At 44.6% G+C, this 18,264-nt stretch overlaps 1 protein-coding gene across 6 annotated transcripts in view; it reads right to left on the bottom strand.

Moving 5' to 3' along the window:
* The window catches only part of Kif13b (kinesin family member 13B), a 163,503-nt gene that overhangs the window by 19,439 nt on the left and 125,800 nt on the right, over positions 1-18,264 (bottom strand). For all 6 annotated transcript variants that reach the window (XM_052191202.1, XM_052191201.1, XM_052191206.1 and 3 more), the window contains exons 31-37: positions 17,582-17,758; positions 15,018-15,110; positions 11,656-11,808; positions 11,356-11,433; positions 7,751-7,804; positions 1,462-1,573; positions 278-411 (exon numbers count right to left, since the gene is read on the bottom strand). In XM_052191202.1, the coding sequence (XP_052047162.1) occupies positions 278-411; positions 1,462-1,573; positions 7,751-7,804; positions 11,356-11,433; positions 11,656-11,808; positions 15,018-15,110; positions 17,582-17,758 (801 nt within the window). The remainder of the gene's footprint in view (positions 1-277; positions 412-1,461; positions 1,574-7,750; positions 7,805-11,355; positions 11,434-11,655; positions 11,809-15,017; positions 15,111-17,581; positions 17,759-18,264) is intronic.

The following is an 18,264-nucleotide window of genomic DNA, read 5'->3' on the forward strand; positions in this document are numbered from 1 at the left end:
CACTAAGTGCACCTTCATAAATTTGACGATTGTTGTACTAAGTGATAGCACCATGAATCACATTAGTAGCAAACTTGGCACTTTTTGTTTGAGAGCAGAAAGAATGGGGTGTCAGTAAATGCAGACAACTCGGTCATCTGTAGAGAGGGGAAGAGGCATTATCACAGGCTTTCCCAGGGTCAGAAGCTGGCATTAATGCCCTCACTGGGCTGATCCTCTACCTCCAGCTTCAGAACAGCAACACAGTGTCAGCAAACATTCACTGTGGTTTCCTTACCTGGTGTGCAAGGGGAGATGAGTGTCTGCCCCTTCTGTCATCCCGAACAGGGAAGAGAGACTTCAGCAGCTTTGGCATCTGTGGCACCAGGGACTTCACTGGGTTCAAGTAAGAGGCTGCCAAGCCTCCCAGTCCTGTCAGGATGAAATGAAAACAATGGCACATAACTTGTGCTCTGCATTTGCCAAGAGTCATCTGTAAGCAAATCCAGCAGTATAAACTACTACAGGCATCTCTAAATCATCTGTAGGAAAAGATTATCACAGTCAGCATCTACCAACTTAAACAGCAGTAACTAAAGCAACCATGATGCTCTAATGTGCACGGCTCCTGCCAGTGTTGGAGGGTGACCTACCCTCACTTCTTGTCAATACCTAACATAAGACCTAACTCCTGCTCTAGAAGAAGGAGAACTCTGTTTTTTGTGTGCATAGTTCTGCGTGCTCACTTGCTTGTGGTGTTTTGAAGGTTTGTTTTCCAGACAGGGTCTCACCACATACACCAAGCTAGCCTTGCACTCAAAGGGATCTTCCTGCTCTACCTCCCCAGGGCTGGGGTGAAAAATGTACACCTCATACCTTAATTATGAATCTTAAAAAGGACAGTTAGAGTAAATAATATGACATTTATAAGAATAAACAATAACCTAGACAGTAGCAAAACCTTTTTGGAAATTAGGACTTAGGAAGCAGTCTAATAAGGAACACAAAAGTCTAGATCACTCCAAACTACAGAAACCTGAGTCATAATTCAAAATCTTCTCCACAAAGAAAATGCCAGCTTCAGACAGCATCACTAAGTAATCCTGTCAAACATTTAAGGATTATCTATTACCAATCACACAGAAACCCATGCAGAAAAGTTAGGAGAACCACTTTCCAAAGCACTATGTGAGGCCAACACAATCTTGATAGCAAAACTAAACACATACAAGGATATACAAGCTGAAAGTCATCATGGACCACATATGGACAGTAAGTATTAACAAACAAACCGAGCATTAAGAAGACAAGAGGGTCACAGGATAATTTATCAGAGGATAAAGTCACCACCCTTCCAAACCAATGCCACCCAACATGCTAAGAAAAGTGACATTCTGAAGGGCATGAACAGCCTGTGGACCTAGCAGGACATCCTGAGTGAACCTTTTTCATGGCAGTGATTGGCAGATGAAAAAAACTTACCAGGATCAGGAGACTGGTTATTTTGGGGCGAAACAGTGAGAGCTGGAGAGCCTGGAGCTATTCCTCTGGAAACTAGTGTTTGGGACACATCCTGTTGACTTTCCCACCGGCCCTATTAAGCACAGGGATAAAAGTAAGTCATTTTGTTTCAAATTAAGAAGTGTATTTAAAAAAAAAAAAATTATCCACTACTCCAGGAAAAGCCTACCAGCATTACTAAAGCGTCCTTCTCTGGGATGAAGTCTGGCTGCATCGCTCCTTCTCAAGCTTGCCATGTGCTTACGGGGCTGTGCCCCTCAGAGATGAATGTTCACTGCAGACTTCTCTCCACCTTATCTGTGACTGCCAACAAGCCATCACAACATCTGCATCCTGCCACCTCCCAACACAGGCTCCTTTAGAAATAAATGTCCTCAAATTCTGGCCTGGCTCCTGTGGCTAGAGATGACACCCTCACTGCCCTTCCCACAGTTCTGGGAAGGAACATGGTACTGAGCTGCAAATGCGCAGATCTTAAGCTCCCTTTAGTCCTGTGATAACTCGGGTCTTCCTCACTGAGGTTAAGTAATAGTTTTAATATTAGTTTAATTGAGCATGCTACAGACAAAGGACCCAGGGTAACTAAGACGTCTTGAGGGCTGCTGAGAAACAGGGTGAGTCCAGGAAGGCTCAACACTGAGGGACAGCTCACAGCTGCCTGCATGGATTAGAAATCTCTGCTTTTAGCAGCAGCCTAGGACTAATCATAAATCAATAAGCTCTAAGTGACTTGGGTCATGCTCACCACAGAGAACTCACTCAGCATTCGATAGCATTTAAACAAAACAAAGCAAAACACACTGGTGTTCTCTCTCGGCACTTAGTAGGAAACAGAAAACGGACTCCATGCACATGATCAGGGCATGCAGGAATGCAGCTCCAGCTGGGCATCTACACTCTATGGATAACACGCTTACTTACAGGCTTTAGTGTTCTGTTAGTGTTTCTTGCTAATTCTTGCATTCTAACTTAGTTATCCTTCTTGGGATGCTGCCCACTTTAGATGCCTTGGGATATCGTGTCAGTGTCTGAATACTAAGGTCAGGAGCTTCGAGAGTCTCAGTGGAAGAGATGTTGAGATCTCTGTTCATGATGTCAAGTTCATACAAGATTGTTCTGAAGACAACTCACTTCATTATGGAGCAAATGTACTCTAATATCTTAGGCTCTCTAGTCTGACAGCTGACACACCACATTGTGTATCTTAGGAAACTGAGCAGCTGCGTTGTACTCAGCATCCAAGCTGTGTGACACAGAGTTGTCCAGTAACAACTGAAGGAGGTGTCCCTTTCCTGGGGCACAGTCAGGACTCCCCTGGCACATGGTGGACAATGTCCCATGGAGGCTGAACAAGAGCAGTGGCTCTTCCTACCTCATACCCCAAGACTCTGAGTATAACTAAATGACAGGCACAGACAACACCCAGCACAGCCTAAGCACACTGCAGGCCTGTGAGCTAATGGCAGATACCATCATAGCACTCTACACGGGTCCCTGTAGTCAGAGCAGACAGGGAACCTCGCAGTCACTTGTTCTCAGCCTCACTGCCCAGAGTCAGGACCTGAGTACCCTGGCATATCTGGCTCTGCTTGCTAGGGACAGATCTGAGGAGGAGCAAGGTGCCCAATCCCCTCTCTGCCAGCCCCTAGAAATGCACGGAAAACTCCCACCACGTGGTTCTCCTCCCCGTGCATAACTCAACAGAGAGGAATGGAGCATCCAGGGCAGGGTCCCCCACACGCAAACCCCTGTCCCTGGCTGGACAGGACAAGTGCTGACTTTGCAATAAAATGGACCTGCCTGGCTACGCTAGTTTCTCCCTTTACTGAAATGCTGGGGGAGAGAACAGAACCAAAAACAAAACAAAGCAGCCACCAGCTAAATGTACTTCAGAGGGAGTGAACTGGGGACTGTGGGTAAAGGGGACTTTGAGATTTTTGCTCTGGAGTTTTTGAGCTCTCTTGAACAGATCAGACCTGAAGGAGAAAGGGCAAGACACCTCCTTCCTTCTGCCATTGTCGTGCACGTCTGGCAGCCCATGGCACTTCCCGAGACTGACTAGTCTATTCCTAATGTCTGTCTCCTTGCTGAACTTCAGAATCAGCCATGAAGATACTGGGAAAAGACTCTGGGTTCATTTGGATCCACACATAGCGACTAGTTGTTCTAAGAGGCAGAACTCAGAAAACAAAACAAAACAAAACCTTTCAAGATTTTAGGAGGGACCCCAGACTCAGAGGCACAGCCAGGCCAGCATGTCTAGGAGGTCCTTGCAGGCTCCCTGTCCACCAGCCATCCTCCCATATGCCTCTGCTCTTCCACCAAATATAATTTTTTTGCTTTCTGTAAAAGACTTTGACTTTGACCAGGAAAGTGACAAAAAAAAGTAAATAAAAAGATGTGCCCATGTCATTCCAGCCCACAGGCAGCTCTGAGGCAGCTGAAGAGTGACTCATGCTTGGCATCTCAGGAACCAAAGCTGAGCGGATGGCTGTTCCAGGAAGCTGTGTTAGCTCCACCCTGCTCAAGACACCAGCTGACTTGAACTTTGTCAAAGCTTCAGAGGAGGGTGAAGATATCTCAGTGATAGAACCCTTCCCTGGCATGCACCAGGTCCTCAAAAAGCATCACACAACAAAACCACTCCAGAGGACAACAATACTGCTTTACTAACTTAATACAAACGCCATCTCTAAAAGGGCTTTAGGTATGACCACAGATGTGCTGACAGCTGTCCCTGTACTACAGGTCTCAATATGCCGCCAACTTTGCAGTGCCAAAGCCAGCAACAAGCTGAAATTAATACTGCACAGGATACCCACAAGTAGACAGTCATAAAGAATCTGTTTTCACTGCATCTATTAAAAATGTCTCTAAAACAGAGGTAACGCATCCCGTAACTGTAAGCAAAAACATTAATATGGTCACATCTTGTATTTTTAATCGGAAGATTTTTTTTGTAAGGATTTCCTTTAGACTCTAAGGTGATGGCAATAATCAAGATCTTGAACTAATTACTTTACCAACTCAATTTTGGTGAAGCAATTCTGATTTTAACATGGAAAGAGCTTTAGTAAATTAGAAATACTCGATAAAGTGTACATGTGCATGCACACACACACACACAGTTCAGCTAACTGAACTCAACAAATTCGCATTGCCCCACCAACCCCAGTTCAATCAGCCCCTCCCCCTCTTGCCTTGTTGACACCCCCTTAATGCCACTTGCTCCTGAGGATGAAATCTACTCTCCGGACAAGAAAGCACAGCAGGGGAAGGAGAGTGGAGCTGGCTCAGGGGCTCTTCTATGACAGACCATAGTACTCTGGCTAGCCTGTGGTGTCTGGAGCCTACAGCACTCATCTACAGCATAACCTACACTGTTATGTGTAGTACAGAGCAGAGAGCAGCTAATGGATTAAGAGAAAACTAGGGCTGACCCCACGAATGCTTACAAGACAGACATAACTAACATGATAACTTTTGATGGTTTCAAAATACATTTTCTAGCACTTTTAGCATCATCAAATCTGGGTTGAAATCTGTAAGACTAACTCCACGAACATTAAATACTTCCTTGTAGAGAAATCAAGATGGAACATTTCTGCCCAGGTGCCTGTGTGTGGGCATGTGTGTAGTACTTAACCACAGCACAGGTGTGTAGTTGGCTCCTCTGCCCCTGTCAGGATGATCCTGTAATACCCTAGTACCTGTGCCGAGTCACTGGAAGCACCGCTGTGGTTAAGGTTTGACAGGTCCTCTGACCATTCCATCTTAAGGCACTGTCCATCTTAAGAACTCTCCTATAAATGTTCATAAACAATTTTATACATTTGAAATTAACATGCTACAGGGCTGAATCTTGTTCCTTGATTCTGAGGGAAATATGATTCTTTTCTCACTAGTGGGATGATATGACACCAAACATTCTTGTGCTGATAATCTTTTATAGTGTTTTGCTTTAGGCCCTGCACAGGAAAATGGGGAGCTTTTCTGCAGTCTTTTGTCCATTCACATGTTCTGCAAATATTCTTGTCTGCTGCCATCTGCCTGACCTGCCATAGGCATCTGTGACAGATCAGGTCTCCTCCTGACCCAGGGACAAAAGCAACAGCCTAAGGTGGTACTCACAAGCTGCTTACAGCCAGATTCATAGGAGGACGCAAAGATGTCTCCAAGGTAGAACTGACAACCATGAAAATCAGGGTACCTAATGCCTAAAGCCATAGCACTGGGGGGGGGGGGGGAGGGAAGGAGGGAGAGAGAGGGAGAGAGAGAGAAAGAGAGGGAGAGAGGGAAGAAAGGAGGGAAGGAGGGAGGGAGGGAGCAGGTAGGTGTCAAAGTCTGAGCACTGTACACTGTACCAAGCCCCAAGCTCTCTGGTCTACAGTAAATATTAAAAAGACCAAGTCACCAAGACAGAACCATCAACAAGCCAAGTCTGAGCAGCTGGAAACAACAGCACCATTTTCTCCAAGTTATTCAGGAACCCCAAGAAATCCAGAGGAGAAAAGAGAAGCTGCAAGGACAGTAACAAGAACAAGTAATGTTCCTTCACCTCAAGCAACAAAACAGACTGCTAGAGATGCTGTCTGATCTCTCCCAGTGCTCAGCAGAAATGGCCTGGAAAGGTATAGTTACCCAGTACCATCCCAAGCAACGCTATGGTCCTCATCCCAAATGCTGTCTCAAGGTCCAACATGGTCTATCTGCCTCCTTCTCTCTGCCCACACATAGACACACACTCCCCCAGCCTCGCCTGCTCCTCCTAGAGCCTGCTTCTCAGTGACCTATCTGTCACAAAGCCTGAATGGCGCCTAGTCCTCTCCTTCCCCATACATTTCTTCCTGACCACAGGATCCCAGAAGCCATCTCCTTGCTGTAACTGACTATTCCTTCCCAAGGACATCTCTTTTCGCCTCCATAGTCTTTCCGATCTAAATAAGCTTCCCCCCTTCATACCGAGAGCTGCATACAGCACTCTGGAGTACTCTACACACACCACAGCCAGCAACAAGATGTCTAGGGCTCAAGTAGACCACTTAGTTAAGACAGTCCACCCCAAGCCCCCCACATACCCCAAGACCTCAGCATACACTGACTCAGGAATTCTAAACAAGGCCACTCCTCCCCGGGCCTCACCCAACTCTGCTGTGGACAAGACTGTTCACCCTGTGCCTTAGTCACACAGGGGTTTTTATCCAAAATGTAAACTCCAGCTCTTCATTTGCCTGTGTGCACATGGAGTCCCACACACAAAAAGGGGGCCTTTTCTCTTCTATTACATATATTTCCCGTAATAACTCCTATAATCACACTTAAAAAAAAAATCACACAATCCAATTCCCAAGCACTCTGCTTCCTTCCACTGACTGACGCAAGAACTAAAGCACATGTCCAGCCCACGTCCATCAGTCACTGAGCTCCCTCGGCTGCGGGCCCATGTGCACTTGTGTGATTTCAGGTGTGGGTATGGTTATGCTTCCAGGCATGGTAACAGCAGGAGTTTAAAAATGAGTCTCAGTCATTTTAGTTTCATCTTCATTGTTTCTTACATTTCCATAAAGAAATTGTTAAACACAAATACAGAATAATTAACAAGACTAGAAATAGTCTCATGAACACCACTTGGCCTTAACAATTACCATCAACCAATCAGTCTCTATTTCCCTACAACCCCTGAGTTATTCTGAAGTAACTTCCCCACATCCCCACATCACAATGCCTCTATGGCAATGCAGACTCCCAGTGTATGCTAGGGTCATTCTGTCAGCACAGTACCTCAGAGTAACAAAATCAAACTGCGAGGGGTAACACCCAGATCAGGCAGCTGCAAGAAGTGATCACCTTTTTAAGCAAACAATAGTGTGTTTCTATTTGCATAAAGCTGTTAGTGGGATTTACATACTTTCTTTTTTTCTAATAAATAATAATAATTATAAATATTTTTATTTCTTATAAGTTTTATATCATTATATTATAGCTATACTATTATAAATACAATTTAAAGTTTCTTCCGCATAAGTAAATGGAATATTATAAGCTGAAAGATAATTTTTACTAAAAAAACCTAACTTTTTAATTCTAACAAGAGGTTATTAGTGGATCTCAATGGCAGGATCTGAAAAAACCAATGTGGAACTCTGTCCAAAAAATGTTGCAAATCCAAGGTGTGTAGGAAGGGTTCGGCCATATGCAAATGCAGAGGTTTGAGAAGATGAAAGAGGTAAGGAGCTAAGCCTTAACTCACCTTGTTGCTGCCGAGACTGTGGGATGGGCTAAGCTCCTGTCGACTTCCTGACAACTGGGAAGAGAGAAAAGAGGATTTCTTTTTTTTTTTTGGATTTGGTTTTTTTTTTGTTTTTTTTTTTTTTTTCTTGAGATAGGGTTTCTCTGTATAGTCCTGGCTGTCCTGAAACTCACTCTGTAGACCAGGCTGGCCTCGAACTCAGAAATCTGCCTGCCTCTGCCTCCCAGAGTGCTGGGATTATAGGTGTGTGCCACCACCACCCACTGAGAAAAGAGGATTAGCATAACTGCAGTTGAGCATCTAGAAAGACCCTGCTTTGAAAATCAAATCAAGCAGGGCCTGAGAACTTGTGCCTGTAATCTCAGTATTTGGTAGGCAGAGGCAGGAGGATCACAGTGAGTCTGAGGTTATCCTTTTTCCTTATAGGAGAGACATAGTGAGATAAAATCATAACCAACCAACCAAGACCAATATTGCAGACCAGTGCGTCTCTGGGATGTGAAAACCATTGAGCAGTTACCAACAACTTCTCATGGGTGGTTTACCTAGGCTCTAGTGCTCACTATACACTAGGGTGACACCTCACTGGGCCTGAACAGAAACTATTTCACTACTTTGACATCACTGGATCTGGTCATGGCCTGAGCCTTCTGTCATGGAACTTGGCCCACCAGTCAGTAAAGCACAGTGGGTGATGTGGAGAGGCAGAGCTCTGAGGATTTCGCATCCTGAGGACTTCATGCTGTTGTGGAGTTCTGCTCTACTTGTTGCCCCCACCACCCTGAGTCATCAAGGCCCTCCTAACTGGTAAGTTGTAGAAAACTCTAAGAGGGTTCCCAGCTACTCCTGGACAATGTCCTTGGCACTTACAATAATAGTGATTGATTCTTTTCCAGCTTTGCTGCTGTGGCAGATTAATGATTCAACCACCACCACCACCACCACCACCACCACCACCACCACCATCCTCCAAAAGAACTTAGAGAGAGAGATTGTTAGTGATGTCCATCGCCCCTAGAAAGAATTTGGAGATGCAGACTGTTATAAAAGTTAAGGTGGGGGCTGGAGAGATGGCTCAGCAGGTAAGAGCACTGACTGTTCTTCCAAAGGTAATGAGCCAAAGGTAATGAGTTCAAATCCCAGCACCCACATGGTGGCTCACAACCATCCATAAAGAGATCTGATGTCTAAAGACAGCTAAGGTATACTTGCATATAATAAATAACTAAATCCTTTAAAAAAAAAAAAGCAGTGATTGATCTGTAATGGGATCTGGTGCCCTCTTCTGGTGTGATGACCTCATATACATAAAAGTAAATAAATAGGGGCTTGAGAGATGGCTCAGCGGTTAAGAGCACTGACTGCTCTTCTGAAGGTCCTGAGTTTAAATCCCAGCAACCACTCGGTGGCTCACAACCATCTGTAATGAGATCAGATGCCCTCTTCTGGTGTGTCTGAAGACAGCTACAGTGTACTCACATATAAATAAATAAATAAATACATCTTTTAAAAAAGAAAAATAAGTTAAGCTGCCGGAAGTGGTGGCGGACACCTGTAATCCCAGCACTTGGGAGGAAAAGGCAGGTGGATTTCTGAGTTTGAGGCCAGCTTGGTCTACAGAGTGAGTTCCAGGACAGCTAGGGCTACACAGAGAAACCCTGTCTCAAAACAACAACAACAACAACAAAAAAAAAAAAAAAAAAAAAAAAAAAAAAAAAACAACAAAAAAAAGTTAAGCTAAGGTGTGTTCACTAGTGGCTTTGATGCAGAAAATCTTAAGGGACAATTTAAAATTCAGAAAATTACACCCTCAATAGTTGAGGGTTTTTTTTTGTTTTTTTGTGTTTTTTTTTTTTTTTTTAGGTCAGGGAACAAGAAAAATGGCAGCCCAGCTAATACTAGATGACATGCCTTTCTTGCCAAGGCTGGTCTGGTGAACAAGGAGATGATGATTACTTTCCTGTACTCATTTTGCCATAGGCTTCTTGATATGATTTGATAAAAACTTGTTAGTTGGTAGGTGTGCACCATGATGATTTAAACTAGTAATGACTGACTTTTTTTACATAAAAGTTTAAATTTATTATTCTTTTAAAAAAATTTCTAAGATTGCTTTTTAAGACAAACAATAAAATGACTGATCCCTTCTCTTCAACCAACTGCAGCCTGCCAGTAAGAGAACTGGCCAAGAAAAAATATCTTGCTTGCTTACATTTTGTTAATCTATAACAAGTTGCTTAGATATGACTGTATGTGGGTTCTTGGGAATAATTTGTTTTTTTTATTTGTATTATGTGAAACATTTAATCATGTAAAGGCATTAGGGAACATGCAGTTTTTTAACTCATTGTAATCATTCACTTAAAGAAAAATAGTATATAGCCACCTTGTAATTTTTGCACTGCTTAAGAGATTCTGCTGGGAGATATAAGTGATGGGAGCTGTTTTGTTTTATCTACCAAATAAGAGAGTGTGAGAGTGTGTGTGAGTGTATATATGTGTTAATGTGTGTGTCTGTGTATATGTGTGTGTGATATTTTCCCCCCTTTTTCTCCAGCCCCAGAGACTTTTTCCCCCACCCCAGAGAATTAAGAAAGAAAAGTCTGCTTAGTGATCTTTTGTTTTGTTTTGGTTTGGTTTGGTTTTTTGTCTTTTCAAGACAGGGTTTCTCTGTGTAGCTCTGGCTGTCCTGGAACTCACTCTGTAGACCAGGCTGGCCTCAAACTCAGAAATCCATCTGCCTCTGCCTCCTGAGTGCTGGGATTATTAAAGGTATGTGCCATCACTGCCGGGCATGCTTAGTGATTAATCATGAACTCCATGCTCCTTCTCAGTGAACCTAACCTGTCAAAGGTGCCCTTAGGCAGATTATAGTATCCAAAATACCAAGTCTCTGCATTTTCCAGTACGTTAATAACTTTCTGATGGGACCTGGAACTAGTGGCATTTCTGCATGCCTGAGAGTGGACCTGGGCTTCGAGTCTGCAGACTATTGAAGCTCTGCCTCACAATGGGAACCTGCCCTGCCTGCCACTCACAAACACTTACAGGGTTAGGCAGCTGCTCTTTCCTACAAATCTGAGCAGCTGAAGACAAAAGCGCACCCACTCTTCATAGAGTACCTACCACATCCTCACAGAAATAGGAGCAGATGAAGAGTTGCTGGCACATTTTTTGTCAATAAATCTCCATGTTAATATGCACATAAACTATACATATTTTTAATCAACACATTTTAGCCATAGTTATATAAAATACATGTAACCAGTTTTACTCATTTATAGTCTCCTAAATGGCCTTCAAGTGATTGGCCTGCAAACATATACCAAAGTCCTAATTTTAAAATAATTACTTAAAACCCAAGAGATACATTCATTGCTTTGGGCAGCAGAGCTGGGGTTTAAGCCCCACACACATCTGTGACCTCCCAACCTGGCTGGGCCGGTGGTGACAACAAATGAGCAATGTGCCCATGACACTCAAGCAAGCATCCTGGGTCTAACAGCAGGCAGAGACATGACAAGAGGAGGCAGAAAGGCATCCTGACAGGAAGCCAGAAAGGAGGAGGCAGACACCTTTCTAGAGCAGCAACAGGAGAGACTCACTCTGTTCATGCTGGGAGAGCTGATACTCCTCCGGCTCAGCTTCCCTTTCCCGGTCAGCTGCTCCTTCACGGCCACTTCCTGGGAAATGGAAAACACACCAGGGATGTCCACATGAGAGATGCATCCAACACACATGCTTCAAGGTTTCCCACATTCTTTAAATACCAGCCATGACTTGACAAAGCAGAATGACCCCATTGCAGTCAGTGGGTTTTGTGAGAGTAAACTCGTCAAACCAGACCCCAGAAAGTCAAGTACAGAGGCCAGATGGGCCCCACCATAGCAATGTTAACTGCTAACCTGCCGCAAACGATCTAAAGTCAGGAGGTTTTCCACGGCCAGCACACTCCTCAAGTACTTCTCAATGTAGGCCTCAGAGTCAGCAGAAGCTGGGTTTTCCACGTTAGCTGCCATCCTTGCCAGTGCCTCGCGCTCCTCTACTCCCTGGGCATCCTGAAGAACAAAATGATGCACAGTAAAAAAAAAAAAAAAAAAAAAGGCTGAAAAAGAAAGTGTTTACAGATGCTTTACATACAGACACAACACACACACACTCACCCTCAATTGAAGGATGCATGTTAAAACTACATTAAAGACATCTTTACAGACATGCCACATAAGCACATATGCTCACACATGTACATGCTCACACATTGATACATGCAGTCACACACATACACAGGATTCTGAATTCACAAAACTCAATGGAACCGAAGTTCCTTTTTTTTTTTTTTTTTTTTTTTGGTTTTTTGGATTTCGTTTTTTCGAGACAGGGTTTCTCTGTGTAGCCCTGGCTGTCCTGGAACTCACTCTGTAGACCAGGCTGGCCTCAAACTCAGAAATCCGTCTGCCTCTGCCCCCAGAATGCTGGGATTACAGGCGTGCGCCACCACCACCCAGCTCTGCCTGGCTCCCAAGTTCCATTTTAACATCAGCTTTTAAAACTCAAAATGCACTGTCCCCCAGAAATCCTGACCCAGCGTTAGGTACCAGCTTACCCTGGAAGGCTGGTTAAACAGCAGCTTTCACAGACAGTCAGCACAGTTGTACCCACTTCACAAACATTCACTACCAATTACCACCTGAAAGCATGCTGCAGGTGATCTGGAAATCCACCTACAGAAATGGTGCGAATGCCACTGTGACAACAGTACTGGCAAGGCAGTGTGGACCTCCTGGGCCAACACACTAGACAAAGTGGAGACCTAACATCCCCAATATCCAAGTGGGCTGCTGATGCAGTGTGGAAAAGGGAGTGGAAGCAGGCAAGGCCCTGTCTGCTGCCAAGCAGCCTGCCGCTTAGACTGCTGAGCTTCTAACACTGCCTGAGTCCTCCTTGGGCAGCAGCAATGGCCACAGGCTCGACTCCCTACCTGGCTCTACTGCCTGAGCTGCCCGTTCTCATAAATGGGCAACTTATGGGTCAGGAGGGGATGAAGAAACAGTGTTTGCTAACGCTGGAAGCCTAGTTAATTGCCAGCCATGCAGTCACACAGGGTGCTTAGTCTTGAGCTGATTCCCTACAGTCCTTCCCTTAGGAAGAACAATGAATGCCGCACAGAGTAATCTTCTCTATTCCTAGAGCTCATGATCAGTCACTGCTGCAAACAGCTTCCTTGCTGACTGTTTGGCTGCTGAGGGCTGAGAGTGTGTGCAGGACCCTGCACAGGCTACACAAGGGCACTACCACACTTACATTCGGCCCGTGGCTATGGGGATGGGCAGGGAACTTGTTGTTTATGATAGGGTCTCACTAAGTAACCCAGACTAGCCTCACACTCACGATCCTCCTACCTCAGTCTTCCAGGTCTAGAATTATAGACACATACTCAAACCTGGCTGACAACGACCTAATTCTCAAATGTTGAAGAGGTTTCAATTCAGATTAAATACTTAAATATTTAATGTTTAGTATGTAAGACCAACTTAAAAACTCCAGGAAAGAAGAAGTTACGAGTTGGAGATACAAGTTTTGCAACATACTATAACAGGTCAAGAAAATGCAAAGATTCCTCCATCTTGTATTCTTGTTGAGGTTATTTCAGGTTTAACTAGAATTGAATCTCCTTGATGTTGCAGAATCCCATGGAAAATTATCCAATTCTACTCTAGTAACCCAAGGTCAGGATGTCCTAGCTAACTTATCTTACCCTGTTTGTGCTGGAACCCCCTCCAATTAACCACCTAACTTTTGTTAAACTGCTTGCTTCTGCAAAGTATTCCTGAAGCTTCAAAGCAAGATGCTAACACATGGCTTTGGCCTTAAAAATCCTCCAAACACTCTGGGTTGCACCTAGGTTCCTGAGTACCAGGTTGTGGTCCTAGTCAGCTGGAATACAGACTTTAAATTGGCTATAAACTGTCAGAGTGGTCATGCTGGTGGACTCTCTAGAACAGTACAAAATCTAAAAACAAAACCTAAGTGCAATCAATACTTGCTTACTTTATAGACTGTTAAAGCAGGTATTGCCTTGGCAGTGGAGGTGCATGCCTTTAATCCCAGCACTTAGGAGGCAGAGGCAGTTGGATCTCTATGAGTTCGAGGCCAGCCTAGTCTACAGAGTAAGTTCCAGGACATCGAGATTTACACCTGTTTCAAAAAGGGGAGGGGGGGAGTTATTGTTTATCTACTATCCAAACACTCAACAGAATGAATCCACAATTCTATCACCTGGAATGAAGACTAAGACGCAGTACTGTCAACCTGTGGGGAGGTCCCACAGGAAGGCCCCTGTGTTCTCTCTCCCCAGAACACATCATTCTCTGGTTTAGAGTAAAGTATGCAGGTTCACTTGCTAGCAAGGGACAGAGACTAGACTCCAGTCTGGTTCTCCATCAGACATAAATCTCTACACTGGATTGTTTCTGCCCTCTATGGACTAATACCATATTGCTATTGCCTGTTGTGTTTCAAAATAAGAAGCCATTGAATTGCTTTTCAAAATGGAGCTCTTGGCTAGAAATATGGCTCAGTGGGTAGCAGCACTTGCAGCCCAAGCCTGGTACCTGACTTTGATCCCTGGAAACCTTGTGGGAAGCAGAGACACACATCTGTTGAGCCCCAGACTCCTAAGGCAAAATAGGAGCAGATCCAGGAGAACCTGCTGGAAGCTCAGTGGTCAGTGACAGAGGAAGATCCTAGAAGGAGAGAGCCAAGTCCCTAAAAAGCTGTCCTCTGTGGCATTTGTGGTACTTCTCCCTCTCCCAGCCACTCTCTCATGTACCCTCTCTTGCTTTACTCAATAAATTAACAACTTTTTAAAAACAAGAGCGTTCTTTAAACAAAGTATTAAAATTTCAAATTTTAAGACCACAAATACTAAAAGTTTAGGGTAGAGGACTCATCAAAAATTGTATACATTTTTCTAAGAGGAAGATGGCTCATTTTTTTTTCACATCTGTTTGCTTGTTTGTAGTAGGGAGTGACTCAAGTGTCATTACACTTGTGTGAAAGTCAGAGGACAACTTTCACGAGTGAGCTCTTTCCTTCATCCATGTGGATTCCAGGGATGGAACGACCTTGAGTCATAAGGCACCTCTGCCTGCTGAGCCATCCCACCAGTCTGGTTCATTGACTACAGTATTTCTTGAGTGGGTGACTGTTTTGAGGAGTTAGCTCTTTACATGTTTATTTCCAGTTCAAACTTCCCAGAATACTTTACCTCTGGAATATTGGAGACGATTTCAAAGGTCACTCCACAGCCAGGAATAGAGCTCCGGTGAGACATCTTTTTGAGGAGACTTTGTGCAAAGCCCTAGAGAAAAATAAAATATAGACCATTATTTCCAAACATGCTGGCTCTGTTTACTGTAACAAAGTACAACAAAGGGTGCTGTTCACTCAGAGCTGATATATGAGCAGACTTCTGGGGGCTGGAGAGATGGTGCAGCAGTTACAAGCAACAACTATTCTTCCAGAGGTCCTGAGTCCCATCAACCACATAGTGGCTCACAATTATTTGCAATGGGGCCTGATGCCCTGTTCTGGAGAGAGCAATGGTGTACTCATATACATAAAATAAGAGCAGGCTTCTGACTGTGTGTGTGAGATCCCTAGCATCAGGCACAGCCCCTTCACTTAAGCACAGAATCAATGCACTGGTTCCTACAACGTGCCATGGGTTCTGCACCAGATTAGGGAGAAACGAGACCTGGGATCTGGAAGCCGCCTCCAGGCAACTGATAAACTCAGAAGACAGGAGATCCAACAAAATGACCTTCTAAGTAAGATGGAAGCAAGGACTGTGATGCTTACACTTTCCTCCTCCATCACGACAGACATCTGGTACCATGAATATTGACAAGTTCAGGCATTAAATTCTTGACCAAAGCAGGATCGTTATGAAGGATGATTTAAGAGTGCCTGGTCATTGTTTATGCTGACTGCGCTCTTTGCACAGTTAAGAATTGAACTGTTGAATTAATGCACAGATGACTCATTTGGAGAAGCTGCAAAGACTGAACATTCTGCAGAAGTTGAAGAGAGCAGCCATGAGGGCGGAATACAATTGAATAAAGATAAGGAGAAAGAACAGTGAACAGGCATGAGGCAAAAGGTGAGGCAGAAGCATGCAACAATCCAAAGGAAAAAAGAAAATCAGCTGGTGCTAAAAACACATAACTTTATAATCCTATCTAATAATGACTTATTTCTCATTTGGTGATCGTTAATTTTAAAAGTCTCTCAGAACACCTGAGGACTGATACCTGAGGTTGACCTCTGACCTTCCCCCAACACAAGTCCTCCACCCCCAACTCCCAGACAGAGCCTCTCAGAATGGAAAGAGGTTATCCACTTCCTTTATCCCTTCAGGGCCTCAACCATGACTTGTAGCACTCAAACAGCAAGGCAAATGGTCCAGGGATAGCCATGGCTTCTCATGGGTGGTGGAAGGCAGTGCCACCTGATGGTGTTTACTGTCTGAATGACCTAATGATGCTGTCTGCCATGTGTTTGTTACTGTCCTATATGAAGAAGCAATTTAAAGGAATGAAGTATCTGAGACTGGGGGAAGTAGCATGGCTTCAGTACTTCTATCAAATCACTCTAACCGGGAAGAAATGGAATAACATATTTCTCCTACTCCAAAATAAAAAATAGAAGAGAAATGGTTCCTCCACACTGTGCCCTTTCTGCTGGGAATGCTGCAGGTCAGGTGGCCAGGACAGCTGATGCAGATGGAAACTCCCTCTTCAGGAAGCTCCCCCAAGTAGCAGGCCTCTCTCCATCCTTTCAAACTTCCCAGAAGAGGAGCCCATGAGGAGTGAACAGGAGACACGCAAATACTCTACAGCTAACCCCTGACCTCAATTTCATTGATGTTGGACTGGAGAGCTAAGGAGCTGTGATTTTAACAGCATTACGCCAGTCCTCGTTTCAGAGATTGGTATCAGTGTGACATTTAGAACTAAAGATTAATTTTTAGGGATGGAGATTACATCTTGGAGTCTGTCAGCCATGACTATGTTCTTTCAAATGAGAAGATTTATTTCCACCTGTGTCTGTGTGTTCCAAAGTCCCACAAAGGAGGCGACAGTGAACGAAGAGCCCCAGAACCCACCTTCCAAATCCTCACATTTACAAATCCAATAATGCAGAGTTTAAACTCTTACCTAGAGAACTTCTAGAGGACTCCACGTGTCAGTGTTCCTCCCCCCCTAACTACCTCTTCATAGGGCACAGCCACCTATCCTCGGCCTGCCCAGCACTGTTATGAATTGCCAGCTCCAAGCTGCCCTCCTTTGCAAGGCTCTTCCTCACAGCTCTGTTGGCAGGATGCTATCCCAGCACATCACATGATAGAAGGTGGCCCACTCAGGTACTTTGAAATGCAAATGGAATTTGCCTCTTTGAAGACCCACACTGAGGAGGGCAGTGGTGGTGAATACCTTAGTCCCAGCATTGGAGTTGAGGTAGGAGGGTCTCTGAGTTAAAAGCCAGACTATCTACACAGTGAGTTCCAGGACATGCAAAGCAATAAGAGAAACCTTGTTTCAGGAAGAAGAAAAGAAGAAAAAGAAGAAGAAATGTATATGTATATGTATAAAGTGCCAGCTTTATAAAATCAACAAAAAATACAAATATACTAAAAAATTCAAAATAAAAACATAAAGACCCAGACTATTGCCTATTCAATGTTTTATAACCGAAGTCAAACTGAGAATCAAAGACTTCTAACCACTTCTGGAAAGACCTTTCTAGCATGAGTGACACAGTCAGCCTCACCTGGCGCCCATGAACATGGACACAAATCCTCTTGCGTAGGACCAGCTGCATGTCGGCAGGATGGCTGAGCTGGACCGTCACTCGCAAGATGAGGAACACTCTCTCGTCAGCAGGTGTGCCTTTACTGAGCTGAGGACAGCTGTGCACTGCAGAGTCCCAGGAAGCCTCTGCCTTGGCCTGCAGAGAAGGTAGGGAAGGCAGCACCTCATTTTCTTCTCCAAGGCCACACAGACTCCAGAGAATGCATGTAGCTTGCGTGAAGGTTCCCTTTCGAGAACTGCCCTGATGTGTTTGTTGACAGGATGTGATCGGGTGGCTGCTGTCATGTGAGGCCGCATAGTATTAAGCATGGTGCCTGTGCTGGTATTTATATGCTCACACACTGGGATGGTCCCTGTAGGCTTATATATTTGAGTATCTGGTTCCTAGCTGGTGGACGGTTTAGAAAGGATCAGGAGGTGTGGCCTTGTTGGGCATGTGGCACTAGAGGTGAGCTCTGAGGTTTCAAGCCCATACCAGTCCCACCATCGGCTTCGTCCTCTTTCCCTGTCTCCGGCTCCCTCTCCGCTCCCTCTCCCAGTTCCATCGTGGATCCAGATATAAGTTCTCAGCTACTGTTCCAGCGTCATGCCTGTCTGCCTACTGCCACACTCCCCACTATGATGACCTTGGGCTAATCCTCC

This window comes from Apodemus sylvaticus, chromosome 8, assembly GCF_947179515.1.
Source record: "Apodemus sylvaticus chromosome 8, mApoSyl1.1, whole genome shotgun sequence".
NCBI lineage: Eukaryota > Metazoa > Chordata > Mammalia > Rodentia > Muridae > Apodemus > Apodemus sylvaticus.